Raw genomic sequence first — 19,286 nt, forward strand, 5'->3', positions numbered from 1 at the left:
GTGTCAAGAGGAACAATCTCAAAACTATTAACAGGATTAACCAAGATAGAGAAACTGAAGGAACCAGCATCCAAAACACAACTTATGCGGGTCTTTTTGACAGGGTCCACAAATTTAACCAAAGCACAGTACAGCTTCAAAAATGACCACAGAATTGAGTCAACACCTCTCTTACTCAGAATCTGCAAAAACTTCTCAAAGCTGTAATTTATGGCAGTGCTTCCATTGAGAAACATCTTGTTTTCAGTGTCAATGCACACAGTGATGCATAACCTGGTGTAAGAGGCTGAAAACCTGAAGCCCTGAGCAATGGAAAAATAACCTGGTCATCTTTAAGCTTAATTCCTCCATCCTGTGGTGGAGAATAAAGATAGAAACAGTGGGACAGAGTTAGTGACTAAAATCACTGTGACATGCGTTGGGGGGATTTTATTTTAAATTTCTGTAAGTCACTTTGGATCAAGTCTTTTGCCAAATAATTAAATGTAACGTAAGTGTTTTTGTTACTTGTGCAAACACATATACAAGGACACCTTTACCACACACACACACACACACACACACACACACACACACACTTTGTTGTCATAGAATCAGACTGCTATAATATACGGAACTGTCCGCAGAGACGTAAAGCAACATAAAATCACGGAGAATGTTCAAGGTTGGGCTGGAGATGACAGACAAAATTAAGTTGTATTTTTTCTAAAGAGCTACAGCTTGTAAGTGCGTGGTTGTGTGTAGCCGCTGCAGCATAAGATGAATGTGTTTTCAACATGAAAATAGATTGCCTACTTCATATCACCAGGGAGAAATCCACACAGAGGGAAAGAAAAACAAGGAATATACAAAGAGGATGTGAAGGACAGCTGAGTACAGAAAGAGTGCGCAAGCAAAAGAGAAAGACAAATAAAAAATTAAAATAAATTAACAACATCATTTACTACAATTAATTATACAAATGTGTAAAAGCTATTTTTTTTCTCTCTCCCCTTTTCTCCCCAATTTGGAATGTCTAATTCCCAATGCGCTCCAAGTCCTCGTGGTGGCGTAGTGACTCGCCTCAATCCGGGTGGCAAAGGACGAATCTCAGTTGCCTCCGCATCTGGGACCGTCAATCCGCGCATCTTATCACGTGGCTTGTTGAGCATGTTACCGCGGAGACATAGCGCGTGTGGAGGCTTCACGCCATCCACCGTGGCATCCACGCACAACTCAGCACGTGCCCCACCGAGAGCGAAGCACATTACAGTGACCACAAGGAGGTTACCCCATGTAACTCTACCCTCCCTAGCAACCGGGCCAATTTGGTTGCTTAGGAGACCTGGCTGGAGTCTCTCAGCACACCCTGGGATTCGAACTCGTGAACTCCAGGGGTGGTAGTCAGCGTCTTTACTCGCTGAGCTACCCAGGCCCCCAAAAGCTATTTTTTAATGCAAAATTTACTTAATTCTTACAGTATGTATTTCACCCATCTGTAAATTCCGTAATAAGGGATTTTCAAAATATGGGTGTGAGCCCTGTGCCTGTTGCTACTACAGGCAACACGCCTCGCCACTACACTTTCCGAAATTAGGCGGAGGCTAAGTTGACATGTTGCTTTAAAAAAAAATGACACTCATGGTGTGAAATGCAAAAAAAGTCAAGCCTGACACAACAGCCAAATACCTCCGTCTAGCGCATGTTTACACAGATCAATAACTACAAAGAATGTGTTCTATGAGAACAGCTCCCAAGTCTGCTTTGGACAGACTGACAAGCTTGATTGGCAAATTTATGGATTTCTATGGACTGCAACTCGCTTCGCCAAACTCACTTACCGAAAGTAGGCAAAGCCTAAAACATAACTTTAACTTGAGACGTCGCTTTAAAAATATGACATTCATGGTGCAAAAAGCTGAAAAAAAAAAAAAAAAAAAATAGCGAAACCTGACACAACAGCCAAAGACCTCCGTCTAGAGCATGTTTGCACAGACCAATAACTACAAAGAATGTATTCTGTGTGAACAGCCCCCAAATCTGTATGGGGGTCAATTAGAACCTATATGGGGGATTTCTGGTGCTGTGCTCTGTGGTGTATTACGGTAAAGCCACACAATAACTTTATACAAATATTCAGCCAATTTACAGAACAGCCAGGGGGGAAGACTAGGTTAATTAGTTAATTATAACAATACCACAACTGTGATGAGAAATTGTTGGGTTGAGAAAAACTAAAAGCTAGAGAATGAAGAAAAAAATCTTGTTCTGTCTTCTCTCTCTCACACACACACACACACACACACACACTTTACAATGATGTGGTGACATTCTTGAGAAGCAAAGTTTGACAGTCCTCAAAGAGCCAATTAAAAGCAAGTTTACATATTGTATGCAAATACAGCAAGATGCTCAAAGAGTGTGGGAGTGTTTGTGAATGCATGCAAGTGTGTGTGTTATCTAGGAGTATGTGCTGAATAGCATACTACCATACTACTTGTACTATTTAGTATGCAGTATATAGTATGTATACTGTGCACAGTACGCACATTTTCTGTGTGCACAGAATAACCAGATGACCCTTAAAATGTTATTGTTTTTATGTCAACTATTTTATTGGACTGCAAATGTTAAGACATGTTTATACCAAATTGCATTAAAATATACGTTTTTACAGAAAATGTACTGGATCAACTGGATTACTCGCTCAAATAAACATGCATCTAATTAGGTCATGTGACAACAATGTGTCATACTAACTTTTGAAACGTTTATTGTTATATGCTGCATACTGTTTCACATACTATTTTTTAAAGTAGACTGTATACAGTACATACTGTGTAGTTTGCAGTAAGCAGTACACTTGTATTTCATTCCAAACATACTGTAGCCTATGTGTATATGAAGGTTTGAGTGTATGTGAGTGTGAGATCAAAAGTACTTTGCACCCTATTTATGTAGATTGTAGTCCCTGATATGTACCTGTATATGTACGCAAGTGTTCATTTGAGTGAATACTGTGTGAATGTGCAGACACTGGTGCGAATATGACACTCACTCTACAGGAGGGTTGATGTCATCTGGTTTGGTCTCAAAGAAGCGCAGAACTTCCTCACTCTGCGAGATCTGGGGCGGAAGCCGGACCAGTGCCTGATGGACAGACAGGACATGAGATCGGACGATCAGACCCAAAACATCCAACCAGAAACACAGCAGAGACTAAATCCAAATGCTATTTCCTTTGAAATGTCCACAAGGTCAATAACAAATACGGATGTCCAAGATGATAAAAAAAAAAAAAAAAAAAAAAGGAAAATCATGTTTAAAACACACGTGTTAAGAGATGTAATATTTGTTAATGTTGGTTTCATACATTTTTGAAACACTAACAAAAGTTTTGATTTAATGATCAAGGTCAAATGGTGTAACCATCATGTAAAGATTACTAAAATTATTTCCTTGCACCTTGAATACATGTCAACATTTCATTCATTAAAAAAAAAAGAAAAGTTAAACATATTTCTCAAGGTAAAACAATTGTTCTTACAAATATTTTTGAATCATGAATATTATAAAGTTTTCTTGGGTTTATTTAATTTTTAATAAATTAATTGACCCAGACACAAAAAATTAGTGTCACATCATTGACCCCTTAAATAATGACAAGAATAGCTTGTTAAGGAAGGACTGATAAAGTCTTGTGTTTTACTAAAACGACTCACTACTTTAGTTTAAAGGGGTCATTAAAAATCTTTACATTCCTTAATATTAGTAACTTTTTTTTTTCTTTCTTTCTTTGCACCAAAAGCAGTAATAATTTTGGTTTTTATAGCCATTTTTTCATCTTTTCTCTGACCCTTAGAATTAAACATGCCGATATTTTCTACTGGCCCTTTAAGACTTTTTTGTATACACCCTGATGTTTCTTTGTTTTCTGCAATGCATGCAGCCATTATGACCCAAACTTAACAAGTACTTTGAAATTTGCAGACAAATCAGTAGTTTTGATAATTTATTAAAATAAATAAATAAATAAATAATAATAATAAATGCACTGTACATATTATTGCAATCGGTAAAAACGTCAAGCTGATCAAATAGCCATGAGTCATATGTTGTTGGAAAGCTCTCAAAGAGTAGAATACAACCAGTCTATTTGTTTTACTCACATACAAATATATAGCAAGTAACAGCTAAGTATATGTCTTTGACAATTATGTTGCCGTTGCTTATAAGCTGCGTTTTCGCTTAAAACTTCACGAAAAATAAAATATCACATACCATTACTTAAAGGAGGTGATTATCTTTCAAATAAGCCCACACACAAGGTAATCAGATGCAAATATCATTATACATATATGACATATAGATAGTCCACACAAAGCACAATGTTACATTTGGCCACCAGGAGATGGCACCATGTAAATAACACAAACTCCATGATGCAGACTGATTATGTCAGAAGGCACTCCTTCTGTGAAATCTCATTACTAAAATCATGCATGCTATGCAAACCTTTAATCATTGTTGTGTTTGCATGTGTAATTAGTTCTTATGTACAACTATTATGTTTTATTTGTTTGGGGAGGCTTTTGGACACTATGATAAATTATTTTTATAGCGCTATAAATTTTGATTGCTATGTTGTATCAACACAACATGTTTCTCAGATACAGTTGACATGATTAGGACCACCTTATTTACACCCAGAGATATTTAAAGTCAAATAAGAAAAAGTAAATTTTTTGCCTTTTTTTTTTTTTTTCAGTTTCTTAGGCTGAGAGTCTCAGAATGTATCAATCTATATCATTACAATTTTTGAAAGGATTTATTTACAATGATACCAAACACTTAACCCTTTTTTTTTTTGTTTGTTTGTTTGTTTTTTTTGTGTGTGTGTGTGGAGTTATAAGCCTTCAATTTCGGGTACGCCACTGAAACAGGAAATCTTTAAAAACACCTTCAGAGTTTAAAGTGTTAATATGCAGAGAAAACTATAAGACAGACATTCATAGGTTAATTTTCTCAAAAACTGTAAACACCGTGTCTCTGTGGCGCTATAAAAATTCCTGTGTTTCTTTAGAGCAACCTGCTTAGACCCGCCCCAACAACATTACTCGACCAATGGTGTGAGTTGGGGGTGGGACTATCTGAACAACTGCAGACGATGGCCGTATTTAGAAAGCCATTTTAAAAACATTGTTTATTATTGCAATTCCAGTCTTGAGGGAACACTGCGTTCGGTGGTGCTATAGTGTCGCAGAAATTGTATACTTCAGCGTTAAGTTCTGAAAGTTACATATAGTTCCATAGTACATTTAACTCTTATCTCAGAAGATCTTAGAAATCTGATTCCTCATTACATGTTCCCTTTAAAATGCATTACAGGATTCTAATAATGGCATTTTTTTTATATGGGTCTCATAAACATTTATGTCTCACAAATCCAGTCTGTGTTCACAACTGCTTTCATAGGACTTAATTTGAAAAAACCTTAGCGAAAAAAAAATAAAACAGGAAAAAATAACAAGGAGAGGCAGATCGTGCAGAAGAGAAAGACAACTCTGAAGAATCCCTGGAGTAATTGCTGTTATTTATTTATCTTTGGAGAACACAATGCAATTAAATGGGGATGGTTTTGTCTAATTAAATCTTTCAGGAAATAGCTGGTAAACATCCTACTGTATGTTTAAGCCCTTCAAAGACACGTCTGTCTCACTCGTGGACAGACGATGTGTCTGAGACCATAGAGAGAGGACACAGGAAATCTACGGGAAGTTAGTTTTCTAAAATGTCAAATAATTAAAAGGTCGATTGAAATATTTGTTGAATTCAAATAACTGCACCATATCATTTCTAGAATAGCATCTGAAGGACACATTTACATTAACGATAATTCTATGTTTTTTAAAACTATTTTTAGAAGTGTCTTGTAATGTCCTTTGTATGGATGTCATGGAGATTGTTGCCACAACAGCAGTTTTTCCAAGACATCCTATATGCTGCCAATCTCACTATCTCAGCTCACTTGAACAGCTGGTCTACAATTGAGTGTGTGGGTGTTTGTTTACATCCACTGTTTGTGTGTATGTGTGTGGATTGTTTAAGAAGTGGGCTCTGTGCCATCAGGAAGAAGGGGGAAGGAAAGGAAAAGAGACAAGACCCTTGAGAGGAAAAGATAAAGAAAGAGAGAGAGAGAGAGAGAGAGAGAGAGAGGGGGAGGATGAAACAAGTCGTTAAATTCCCTCAAAGTAATTTAAAGGGTGCTATTTGTAACATAACTATTTGCAAAGTAAAAATGACAATGCATTTTTAATGTTTTCAACTGCTTATGCCGAACACATACATGTGAGCAACACTTCCCTATAAAAAGGTGACACACACACACACAAACACAATGAAAACACTGTTTGCCAAAAGAAAAGGACTATAAAGTACAGCCTACACATACTGGATATAAAAATAAAAGACAAACACAAAAGCAGAGACAAAGCAAGCAAGAGAGAGAGAGAGAGAGAGAGAGAGAGAGAGACAGACACTTACTCTGCAATAGTCATCAATAAAGCGTAGTCTTTTCATGGCCACGTCTCTTACATGACTTCGTCGGAATAGTATTTTGCCTTAAAAATAAAAAGGTAGAATCATTGAAAATGTGTTTTTTTTGTCAAATCCACAACATGAAGAAAAGCAAATAAATAAATGATACTATTGTAGAGTCTAATGTAAGCAAATTCTGTTGAAGGCCCCATGAAATCGCTTCACGGCGTATTTTCGATTGACATAGTACACAGGACAGCATCGACATGTTCCTGTACCCTGACATTTCAGAGTTACTGGCAAATGCCATCTCCCATCAGCCATTTTTGCATCAGTTCAAATGTTTACCTTTTCCCTGGGTGCGATTGATAAATCACTAAGTAAACGCGTTCACATAATCAATGATGAGGTTGCATTTTCCCTCTAAGATTACATTTTTACTCCACTGACGGTTAGGTTTAGGGTTGGGGTTTGGGTGTATAGTTAATAAAATATGCATTCCTGTTGACTGTACTCAATTTTGATGCCACTCTGTAGACATTTCACTCGGAATCTGGAGCTTTCACATGCTCATACTTTAAAAACTCTCCCAACTTTGGCCACTGGGAGCAGTAGTTAGAATTTCAGTAAGACACAGATCGATTTCAACATCAGAACTTTTGACCTACTGTTTCCGAATTCACACTAGGATCAGTCTGCACAGGAAGTACATAACAGGGCTCATCCCTTTCTTTTTAAAATGGTTAGGACGTTTGTGTTTATGGTACAGCCATGAGCTATGATTTGCTACTTGCTAGTTGGTTGCAGGTGATAATGGAGGAGAGATTCTTATTTTCAGAAAGGATTTAATAAGACAAAAATCTGTGTAGTACAACATGAGTCATCAATATTTCTGGTCCATTTTCACCATAAAACTTATAGAAAAACTGTACATTTTAAAAGCTTTTAGAGTACACTAGAATATACACTATATGGCCAAAAGTTTGTGGACACCCCCTTCTAATTAGCGAATTTGGTTACTCCATTAAATCCAGTAAAGAAAAACCTTAATGTTTCTTTATGTAATGGCTTGGGCTTTGTGTGCTTCCAAATTTGTGGCAACTGTTTGCGGATAGCCCTTTTCTGTTCCAGCATGACAATGCCCCTGTGAACAAAGTGAGGTCCATAAAGAAATGGTTTACTGTGTCTGGCGTGGAAGAAACTGACTGGCTTGCACAAAGCCCAGACCTGAACCCCACTGATCACTTTTGGGGTGAACGGGAACAGCAACAAAAAGTCAAGCCCCATCGACCAACATCAGCTCCTGACTTCACTGATAGCCTTGTGTCTGAATGAGAGCAAATTCCTGCAGCCATGTTACTACATACAGTATAGTGGAAAGCCTTCCTAAAAGAGTGGAAGCTGTTATTACAGCAAAGGGGGAAATTGATGCCTCAGGTTTTGAAATCAAATGTTCATCAAGCACATATGGTGTCCACAAACTTTTGGCCATATAGTGTAGATGGCTTCAAAGCTAACAGACATAGACTAAATGCCACAAAACTCCCATTTTGATTTCACGGAGTCTTGAACATCTGCTCAGTTTAGCATTAACCCATAAGGAAGCATTCAGAAATGTGATACACAGAGCAGCTACTGAAGGGAGACGCCATGTGTTCCCATCTACATGAGATCTGGTACATCTTAATCAGATTGAGACGCTTGCAGGAGATAAGATAACGATGTATCACCGACCTCCGGCTCTCAGGCGCTCCTGTCTCAAGCTGTTTACACTCTTGGAAACATTGTGAGCTACTCAGCATTGTGTGGATTGAACAAAAACTTTGAGTTGACATGAAGCTACTGACAACCAGTGACAAATGTTTCATAAAAACCCTGTAGATTCACCTTCTGTTCACTTTCATATTCTCCTCATAAAAAAAAAATAAAAAATAAAAAAAAACCACACTACACAGTAAAGACCCTATGAAATCAAAATCAAAGTTTTGTGGTTTTTAGCTCATGCCTGTTAGTTTTGAGGTCATTAATATATATGCATTTAAAATTCACAGTCTTTCTCCTTCAGGAAAATGGACCAAAAATACTGACGACTCATCTTGTACATAGGGGCGTTCAGAAGATATTTCCATAAAAATTCTCTCAAGAATTACAATGTCTCCTCCCACCAATTCCACCTGCAACCAACTAGCAATATAAGTTAAAAAAAAAAAAAAAAAAGAGCGCAACAGTTCCAAATTTTCAGCCATCTGGTTTCCGAAAGTATTTTCCCCCATTCATTTCTTCCATAGACTTAATAAAATCCTTCATAAAAGAGTTGTGAGTCATGAACCAAACCAACCAGCCCAGAGGTGAATCACAACATCACAAACTTTGTTTTGAGGGCAAAAAATATTTGAAAATCGGACATAAAGACAAAGGTACATGGCTGTGTACTTACTGTCTTTCATGAGGGCACAAACTACAATCCCATGAAGCATTGCGAATTATGTCATTGAATAACAAATTATGGGACTATATAAAACTATTGATTTTAGTTTGCTGTTTATAAGTATAGAAACAATATATTTAACGTTATTGCTAAATATGCCGGTATGTACAGATATACTGTATATAAGTAGTTTAAGGGTGACCGACTCGATTACACCATTCACAGTGCGTCATGGGAGCGCACGGTCGCTCCGAGGCATGTTTCGTGGGTTTTGTTGGCCGCGGTTCTCTGATAGGTGGATTTTTCTCTGCTGTACCATGGGTAATGTATTTGTTTACCATGAATTCCGCTCTCAAACACAACTTTTAAATAATGAAGTTGAGATAACGCAGGTGGACGGCTTCAACGGAAGCAAATACCATCGATGAACAACCTCGTAGCTCACGGTAGGACAACTTTCTTTTTCAATAGGAAATACATCAAAAGGAAACAAAATTGCATTTATCAAACCATTTCATGGGGTCTTTAAGAAAGCTTAGATGTAAAACCATTAAATACAACTTAAATAAAAAAATATAAATATACATATTTCAAAATTAGACATATTTTCTATAGTGTATAGATATAACTTGAAATCTCTCACAGCGTCCCAACAGAGTCTTATAATTAGAGCGGAATTAAAAGGGGACAGTACATAGATTAAAGTTGACACCCCTAAAATCCCCTTACAAATGCTGCAAATGATCTTGTAATCTACTTAATTTTACAGTAATCCAGCCAATTACAAAACAATCCAGTAAATAATCCAATGAAGCCAGTGATAATCTGGTTGCATGCGAGTCAGTGAGGGATATGAGACCAAATGGAGACTATTAGAGGGGGAGACAAAGAACAAGAGAGAAACTAAATGTCCAGGGAATCGAGCAGCCGAGTCAGCAAGAGAGGAAAATGTGTCCCAATCTCTGTCTCACTCTACTCATTTTCCTCTTATTGATAGCTCTTGTTCTCTGGGAACTGCTGCTCATCTCAATGCCTGTGTGTGTCAGTGTGTAAGTCAAGAATGGAAGGCGGCCCTGTCCCAGCTTTACGATGACTTATTTTGGACAGATCTGCTGACAATGTGTATTTGTGTAGGGGTGTGTGCTTGTGTGCAGAGAAAGGGAGTATTTGGAGCAGGACAAATTGTCTCCCAAATTCACCTGGAAGAAAAGGGATGATCCTCTTTTTGGGATCCTTCTGCCCTCCCTCGATTGGGAACTTGTCGAGAATCTGCATCTGTGAAAAGACACAAAAACAAAACACCATGTAAACAACAAACTAGTTAATAACATTTACGAACAACTCATCAATGTAGCAAACTACTGCTTGACATTTTTATCATGGAATAATAAACTGCCTGGCCAAATAAAAGTTGCCGTTTGGATTTAAATAAGCAGATACTTAAGAGCCTATGATTGGATGATTATTGCAGTGATTAATATGTTTCAGCTGGCAACAATTCTTTTAACCCTAACTGATGCAGTGTGTAGCTTCTCATTTCTTAACAACCATGTTGGAAGACATATCCCGTGGTCATGGAAAAGCTGTTACTGTGTTTCAGAAGGGACAAATTATTGGACTGTATCAAGCAAAAAAGACAAGGAGATTGCCGAAATCACTGGAATTGGGTTAAGAACTGTCCAATACATTATTAAAACCAGGAAGGATGGTGGTGAACCGCCAGCTTCACGGAAGAAATGTGGTCGGAAAAAGAATCTTGAATGATCGTGATCGGAGATCACTAAAATGCTTGAAGTCACATCGTAAAAAAAATCAACATTAGAACTCACGGCTATATTTAATAGTGAAAGTTAGAGCATTTCCACATGCAAAAAGTGATGAGAACAGCTGTGTGGCCACAAGAAAGCCACTTGTTAGTGAGGCTAATTGGAAAAAAACAACTTAAATTTGCTAGGGAGCATAAAGATTGGACTGTGGAGCAATGGAAAAAGGTCATGTGGTCTCATGAGTCCAGATTTACCCTATACCAAAGAGATGGGTGCGTCAGGGTAAGTAGGGAAATGCATGAAGCGATGCACCCGTCATGCATAGTACCCACTGTACAAGCCTCTGGAGGCAGTGTTATGATCTGGGGTTGCTTCAATTGGTCAGGCCCAGGCTCAGCAATGTTATGTGGCAATAAAATGAAGTCAGATGACTACCTGAATGTACTAAATGACCAGGTTATCCCATCAATGGATTTTTTTCTTCCCTGACGGCACGGGCATATTCCAGGACGACAATGCCAAGATTCATCGGGATCAAATTGTGAAAGAGTGGTTCAGGGAGCATGAGAAATTATTTTCACACATTGGCCATCACAGAGTCCTGACATTAACCCCATCGAAAGTCTTTAGGATGTGCTGAAGAAGACTTTAAAGAGTGGTTCGACTCTCCTGTCATCAATACAAGATCTCAGCCAAAAATTAATGCAACTCGGAAATAAATGTGACGTTGCATAAGGTTGTCGAAACAATGCCACAATGAATGTGCGCCGTAATCAAAGGCGGTCCAATGAAATATTAGAGTATGCACATTTTTTTGGCCAGCCCATGTACATACTGTTTAGAAACTATTTTCATTAAGTAGCAAGCTAGTATTCCATACCAAGATAGCCATGCCTGATGCAAAATTTCATGATCTCTGTTTTAAATCCCCAGCTTATGTTCCCTGAAATCCAATCATTTAGTTCTTTTTTCTGTAACTCTCCACATACTCCCCTTTTGGGGTTTTGAAGTAGATACAGCTGTGGATTTTTTCTAAGGATCCCACAAACAAATCTAAAGCTCCATTCTCAGAATTAAAAGCAACCATAGGGACCTATCAGCAGAAGCTGGACCATTCTCTCATGCAGACATGACCCTGTAAGAGCCCTGACTGTAAACTCCCAGTGGGCTGTTCATTAGTAAGAAAGATTTATGAGAAATTAGAGATTGAGTAAAGTTTAGAAGTAGCTGTTGTGGGAACCAAATTGCTGACAGCTACTAGGAACAAAAAGATTACCAAAGGATTACGAGGTCAAATAAAGTCTAAATGAAAATGAGTAATAACTTTAACAGACAATTAACTAACACACATATTAACATGGCCACAGCTGTGGCGCAGCTATTGCATGTGCTCATGACAAAAAAGTGTGGTGCTTCTGTGGGGATGCAGATTCGAATCTAGACTTTGTCTTTTCATGATCCCCCATCTTTCTACTTGTTTTCTGTCAATAGACTTTAGTAAGGGTAGACACCATATTTAATATTTCTCGATTGAAACAAGGCTGTGAGGGATAGAAGTACAGTCTGTTCAATGGGTTGTACTATTAAATACCTTGGTGCTTATTGCTCAGCAGACAAAACATTAAAATACAACAAGTCAAAAACAAAAACGTTGGTAAAACCGCCTTGGAGACCCATTAGGTATGCCACCATTTGAAGTCTCCTTTGACCTCCCAGCCGTTCTCATCATACTTCAAGGCGTCCAGCAAGGTCTTGATGCTGTTGTAATCCTCTTTGAGGTGCACAGAGTGAGCCAGGGGAAGAGACGGGTACTTGTTACCATTATGGACCAGCACGGCTTTGAATAATACTTTAGTATAAATACATGTTAATTTGTTTTTTTTCTGACTTTATGTGAACGAAAAGACACAAATTCGCCCGTTTTCTCATTGGAAATAGGTACATTTCAAAATATCACTGTCCTGGACACAAAAGCAAAGTTTGTGGGGAATAATAGCCATTTTCTATACTTTTGAGGCATAATAACAGGAAATAACACTTACTACCCAGGAACAAAAAAAAAAAAAATGTGTTACACAGTGTAATTAGACATGACTTTGGACATTTGAAGCTAAAAACATATTCTACGCAACTACGTGAATACAGACGCTTCTAGCTACGGCAGCTCGATTTTGTGCATTGTTGCATTCCAAAATGTGTCAGACTGCAATTCACAACACAACGCAAATATACGCTACATTCTCAACTGTAACGAGTGGCTGGCGCTGGCAATGACAAAGACGATGATGTAGGAACCCAAGTGCAGTTTATTTCCAGATGTGATAATCAGTAACCCTAACTATAAATGTGAACAAAACAAAACATAAACGACTTAACTTGACATGACATGACATGACTTGACTATAGATTGGACATAAACATAACATGACCTGACATGGCATGAGCTATCCAACAATGTTACAGTCACATGACCAGGAACACATGACATGAAACAGGAACTAAACTATTCAAAAATAAAAGACATGAAATACATGAACACACACATTAAACATTACATCAAAGTTGCCACAAGGACTATACAGAGAAATTAGTGTGAACTATTTGCTTCTACAGTGAGATTTCTCTTTCAAGTCAACTACTGTCATGGTGGAGCAGCAGTTTGAAGAGAACATTGCTAGCAAGTAAGTAAAGTCAATATATTTATAATAGCTTACCTGAATAATAACACATCCAGTTTAATGACACAGACTTTTGATGATAACTCTATCGCCCCCTGGAGTACTGAGGTTTGTTACTGTTACAGTAACGCAAGAACGCATGTTAAGTATGTTCAACCAGACCGCGAGTTGGGAACACGTTGTCCTGCGTACTTGTGTAAAGTATGTTTCTGGCCTTCGATAATTAAATGGCATCTAAACTAAGGTCTATATTCCTTGTCCAATCAAATTAAGGCATAAAAAACAGTGTAAATTACACAGTGACAACAATGATCATGTTCCAATCAAAAGACTACAAAGTTTTTTCTAGAGTCTTTAGATTTAGAATCTTTAGAGTTTTTAGTTTTAGAATATTTACAGTCTTTAGATTTAGAATATTTAGAGTCTTTATATTTAGAATCTTTAGAGTCTTTAGATTTAGAATCTTTAGAGTTTTTAGATTTTAGAATATTTATAGTCTTTAGATTTAGAATCTTTAGATTCTTGAGACTTCAAATGTTTACAGTCTTAAGATTTAGCACCTTTTGAATATTTAGTTTTAGAATCTTTGCAGTCTTTAGATTTAGAATATTTAGAGTCTTTAGATTTAGAATCTTTAGAGTCTTAGGATTTAGAATATTTATAGTCTTGGATTTAGAACCTTTACAGTCTTTAGATTTCTAATTTTCAAAGTCTTTAGTTTTAGAATCTTTACAGTCTTTTGATTAGAATCTTTAGAGTCTTTAGATTTAGAATCTTTAGAGTCTTTATATTTAGAATCTTTAGATTTTTTAGATTTAGAATCTTTAGAGTCTTTTGATTTAAAACCTTTAGAGTCTTTAGATTTGGAATCTTTAGAGTTTTTAGATGTAGAATCTTTACAGTCTTTAGATTTAGAATATTTCAAGTATTTAGATTTTGAATCTTTTCAGTCTTTACATTTAGAATCTTTAGAGTCTTTATATTTAGAATCTTTACAGTCTTTTGATTTAGAATCTTTACTGTCTTGAGATTTCAAATCTTTACAGTCTTTAAATTTAGAATCTTTACAGTCATTATATTTTTAATCTTTAAGGTCTTTAGATTTCGAATATTTACAGTCTTTAGATTTCAAATCTTTACAGTCTTTAGATTTAGAAACTCTACAGTCTTTAGATTTAGAATATTTACAGTCTTTAGATTTCAAATCTTTACAGTCTTTAGATTTAGAAACTCTACAGTCTTTAGATTTAGAAGCTTTACAGTCTTTAGATTTAGAATCTTTAGAAATGATAATATCTTTAGATTTAGAACCTTTAGACAAGGAATCTTAAGAATCTCTTTGAGACGATCAATCAAGCTTAAATATAGCAAAATATGTTAATGCTTTATCTAAAGGTCATGCTTTACTATGATTCCATGGCACAGAGCAAGGGGAGTAATTGAAATTTGAGTCAATCTGTAATTGAGGCCACATACACACACACTCATAGCTGACCCCTGTGTTTATCTATGTGGGGTCAAGGCAAGTCCATTTTTACTGGTGTACATTAGTTGGGTTGGGAGCAGATGATCTGGGTCAGATAGCATGAAGAATTGGAGAAAAAACATAATATGTCTCACAGACATGAAACTTTTTTTTTTGCACTCAACTTATTCTGCAGGTAATTTCACAACTTTTTAAAAAGTCTTTTAAAATTCTTTATTCTTTAGTCTTTAGAATTTTTTGAGTCTTTAGCTGTACAATCTTTAGAATCTTCACCATTTTTAGACACTAAAGAGCAGAGGTAGAGCACTGAGCAAAGGATCTGGGTCAGATAGCATGTAGAATTTGGAGGAAAATTTGGAATATGTCTCACAAATGTCAAAATGTCTTGCACTCAACCTAGTCTCTCAAGCACCTCAACCTATTCTGCAGATAGTGGCACAATAAGTGTACTCTTTGTAGATTATTTACTTTCACTATCATCTAGAGCAGCTACCCTGACAACACATGAACATCACTGACATGTCTAGTCAATATGGAAGATGTCAATTTAGAGCATTTGGCTCAGCTGCATAAACATTCCCTGTCAAATGACATTCAGCAGATGTCTTCAGGATGTTTATGATGTAGAATATGAATATTATACAGTGTTTATCAGATGTTTGTACACAAATATGACACTTTCCAGATGATGCCCTCTTTCACAAATGTCTCCACAACAACGCGTCCAGGTCACATTTCCCCCCCAAAAACCAAAGAATAAAAATAGGAAATTATATTTTGCATAAAGAAAATGAAGCTAATTTTAGGACCATTTAGAATTTTTTAATTGTGACATTACTTTTATAATATATAAGCACATTGCACCCTAAATAGTTATTTCTTTAATATGTCTGGACATTATATTTTTGAATATTCTTGTATTTTTTACTCAATAGTGATTCTCATTACTGTAAGAGAATCTTTTTTATTGAATTATGGTCAAAATACCGTAATACAATCTATTTATATCAGCACACATTAAATGCAGGACAATTTTTTTTATCATTATGTATAAATACTTTAAAATTTAAATAATATACTATATTTATAATATAAATAATACATTTTTTGTAATGAGAATGAGATTATTTAAATTATGGAAATGAGATTGGGGGCTAAACAGTAATGAAAATAAAGTCACAAAGCAAAAATTCTAAATGATGCATATTTAAATTGATTGTATACATAAACTATGGTGTTAAATAAAATGGAATGGTCAGTGTCTAACCAGAGTGCGCAAAAAAAATAAAAAAAATAAAAAATGTAAATATTTGCTGGTAGAGCTCTGGAGAATGTGGAGGTAACCAGACAGCGCCTGTTCACAACTCTGAGTGTGTACAAAAAAAAGAAAAAAAGAAAAAACAAAGTGATAAAGGAGGGAAATTGATATACAGAGATAGAGAGGGGGAAGAAAAGACAGAATGAGAATGAAAATATCAGGATAGATATAATAACATCTAGAGCGAGAGAAGAAGATGGAGAGAGTGAGAGAGAGAGAAGGAATCATGAAGATATAAGTGAAGAAATACAGAATTAGGAGAAGTTGCTTTATTTCCCAAGCACTGAGGCACCTGGAAGACTTCCTGAGTCTCCATAGCAACAGGGGTGGGGAGACAGGAGAGAAAGCCAGTGATTGGATGAGAGGCCGTGTGTGGAAGAGAATGAATAAGAAGAATGGAAACACACATACACGGATCATCAACTTTTTATAAAGACAGGGTCTGCATTCAGTCTTTTGAACACTATCATGTACACTCTTAACACATGCTGTGTGACTTTATCCGTTCCCATCAGTTCTGCTGAATGTGGAACGTGTTAATTAATTTGCATAATTACCACCTCTTATAGGATCTTATAGGAACGATATGCACTCTATATAGCATTAATGCTAAAAACTCATTATCATTATATATATATATATATATATATATATATATATATATATATATATATATATATATATATATATATATATATACTTAGCACTTTATTAGGAACACCTATACATCTACTTATTCAAGCGATTATCTAATCAGCCAATCGTATGGCAGCCAGGAGCTTCAGTTAATGTTCACATCAACCATCAGAATGGGGAAAAATTATGATCTTAGTGATTTTGACTGTGGCATGATTGCTGGTTCCAGACGGGCTAATTTGAGTATTCCTTTAACTGCTGACCTCCTGGGGTTTTCACGCACAACAGTCTCTAGAGTTAACTCAGAATGGTGCCAAAAACAAAAAAACATCCAGTGAGTGGTAGTTCTGTGGACAGAAACGCCTTGTTGATGAGAGAGGTCAACGGAGAATAGCAAGACTGGTTCGAGCTGACGGAAAGGCTACAGTAACTCAGATAACCACTCTGTACAATTGTAGTGAGCAGAATAGCATCTCAGAATGCACAACATGTTGAACTTTGAGGCGGGTGGGCTGTAACAGCAGAAGACCACATTGTGTTCCACATCTATGAGCCAAGAACAGAAAGCTGAGGCTGCAGTAGGCACAGGCTCACAAAAGCTGAACAGTTGAAGTCTGGAAAAACATATCCTGGTCTGATGATATCTCGATTTCTGCTGAGGTCTTTAAAGTCTTTCAGATGGTAGAGTCAGAATTTGGCGCCAACAGCATGAATCCAGGGACCCAACCTGCCTTCTGTCAACAGTCCAGGCTGGTGGCGGTGGTGTAATGGTGTAGGACATGTTTTCTTGGCACACTTTGGGTCCGTTGATACCAATCAATCATTGCTTGAATGCCACAGCCTCTTTGTGTATTGTTACTGACCATGTGCATCCCTTCATGGCCACAATTTGTCACAAAGCAAAAGTCTTCCCAAACAACACAATGAGTTCACTGTTCTTCAGTGGCCTTCCCAGTCACTGGATCTGAATCCAATAGAACACCTTTGGGATGTGATAGAATGGGAGATTTGTAGCATGAATGTACAGCTAACAAATCTGCAGAAATTGCGTTATGCAGTCATGTCAACATGGACCAGAATCTCAAAGGAAGGTTTCCAACATCTTGTGCAATCCATGCCACGAAGAATTGAGGCTGTTTTGAGAACAAAGGGAGCTGGGAGGCTCTCCCCTGTTTTAGTATAGTGCTCCTAATAAAGTGCTCAGTGAGTGTATATATATATATATATATATATATATATATATTATACATAATTAAAATGAGCATAAGTTAATAAACTGTACTACTATAATGTATATTTACAATAACAATTGACAATGTTTTTTTTTATAATTTATATACTTGTATATTATTGATTACAATTATTTTATTATTATATTTTTCTATGATTCGAAAGAAAGGAAGAAAGAAAGCAAAAAAGAAAGAAAGCATAAGTGAAAATACAGAGAGAGATCACACAGAAAGTGATTTGCTTAAAAAGTCACATAACAGAGCTGCATCATCAGGCATACATAAAATCCTGCCCCATGAGGTCGCCTGTTTAAGATGAGAGTGATTCTGACTCCAGTAAGTTAGAGTTAAGTGTGTGTGTGAGCCACATAAACCTCATGATTAGCCCTTTCAAGGAGCTGCATCAGGGGGCCTTCCTGGTAGAGCACAGCTAAAGAGTTTCACTACATTACAGGAGAGTGAGCTCTGTCACGCAGCTCCATCAATGGGCTTATTCAAGTCAAAGACTTCAATGCATATTTCATGACACTTAAAACAGTGATCCCTGTTATGGAGGTGCACAGGGGGGTGCTCCGCAGTATTAAAGGGGCCATAGTCTACCCTTTGTAGCATTTTGCTCCTTAAAGCTCAAGTTGTAATTACATTTTGCATAAGCATTTCCCGCCCTCTTTCCGTAAGGGTGGAAGATTTTTCTCCCTTAGAAATAAACAGGCTGTTTTTTCTGCTGTACCTTTAAGACTTCTACGTATATGTACATGACCTCTGTTATGACTGGCTAATTTCTTCGTCTTTGTAAAACTAGATTTTGTATTGTACAATACAAATTTTGGAAAGGTAGTAGGTTATCTGGGGCAAATGTGCACAGTACTGTATGTATAAACAGTAAGTGTATGGTAGTATGCTAGCAAGTAAAAATCTAGTTGTCTATGATGTGGCCCTATAAAAGAACACAAGACATGAAGAACTCTGTTTACTTGGACCCTTCACTTTCTCTTCTCTTTCATTTACTCTACACATCTGCACATGTCCCATGACCCAAATAACGGCAGTGGTCATGTGACCCTTTGCTAATGCTTGCTGATTGGGCTCATGTTGCATGATGTCATCAACAACCAATTACACTTACACAAACGTTGACATTTTCCTGAGTACACGATGTCAGAGAAGCTGAGCTTTAAAGAAAAATTGTTTTTGGGAGAAATATGAAGTAGTTCAAAATGAGACCAACA

General features: G+C 36.8%; 1 protein-coding gene across 5 annotated transcripts in view; it reads right to left on the reverse strand.

The window, feature by feature from the left end:
* Nucleotides 1-19,286, reverse strand: part of sh3pxd2aa (SH3 and PX domains 2Aa) — a 165,105-nt gene that overhangs the window by 89,629 nt on the left and 56,190 nt on the right. For all 5 annotated transcript variants that reach the window (XM_051703256.1, XM_051703254.1, XM_051703257.1 and 2 more), the window contains exons 3-5: nt 10,144-10,219; nt 6,523-6,599; nt 3,038-3,129 (exon numbers count right to left, since the gene is read on the reverse strand). In XM_051703256.1, the coding sequence (XP_051559216.1) occupies nt 3,038-3,129; nt 6,523-6,599; nt 10,144-10,219 (245 nt within the window). The remainder of the gene's footprint in view (nt 1-3,037; nt 3,130-6,522; nt 6,600-10,143; nt 10,220-19,286) is intronic.

Source organism: Myxocyprinus asiaticus, chromosome 7 (assembly GCF_019703515.2).
Source record: "Myxocyprinus asiaticus isolate MX2 ecotype Aquarium Trade chromosome 7, UBuf_Myxa_2, whole genome shotgun sequence".
Taxonomy (NCBI): Eukaryota; Metazoa; Chordata; class Actinopteri; order Cypriniformes; family Catostomidae; genus Myxocyprinus; species Myxocyprinus asiaticus.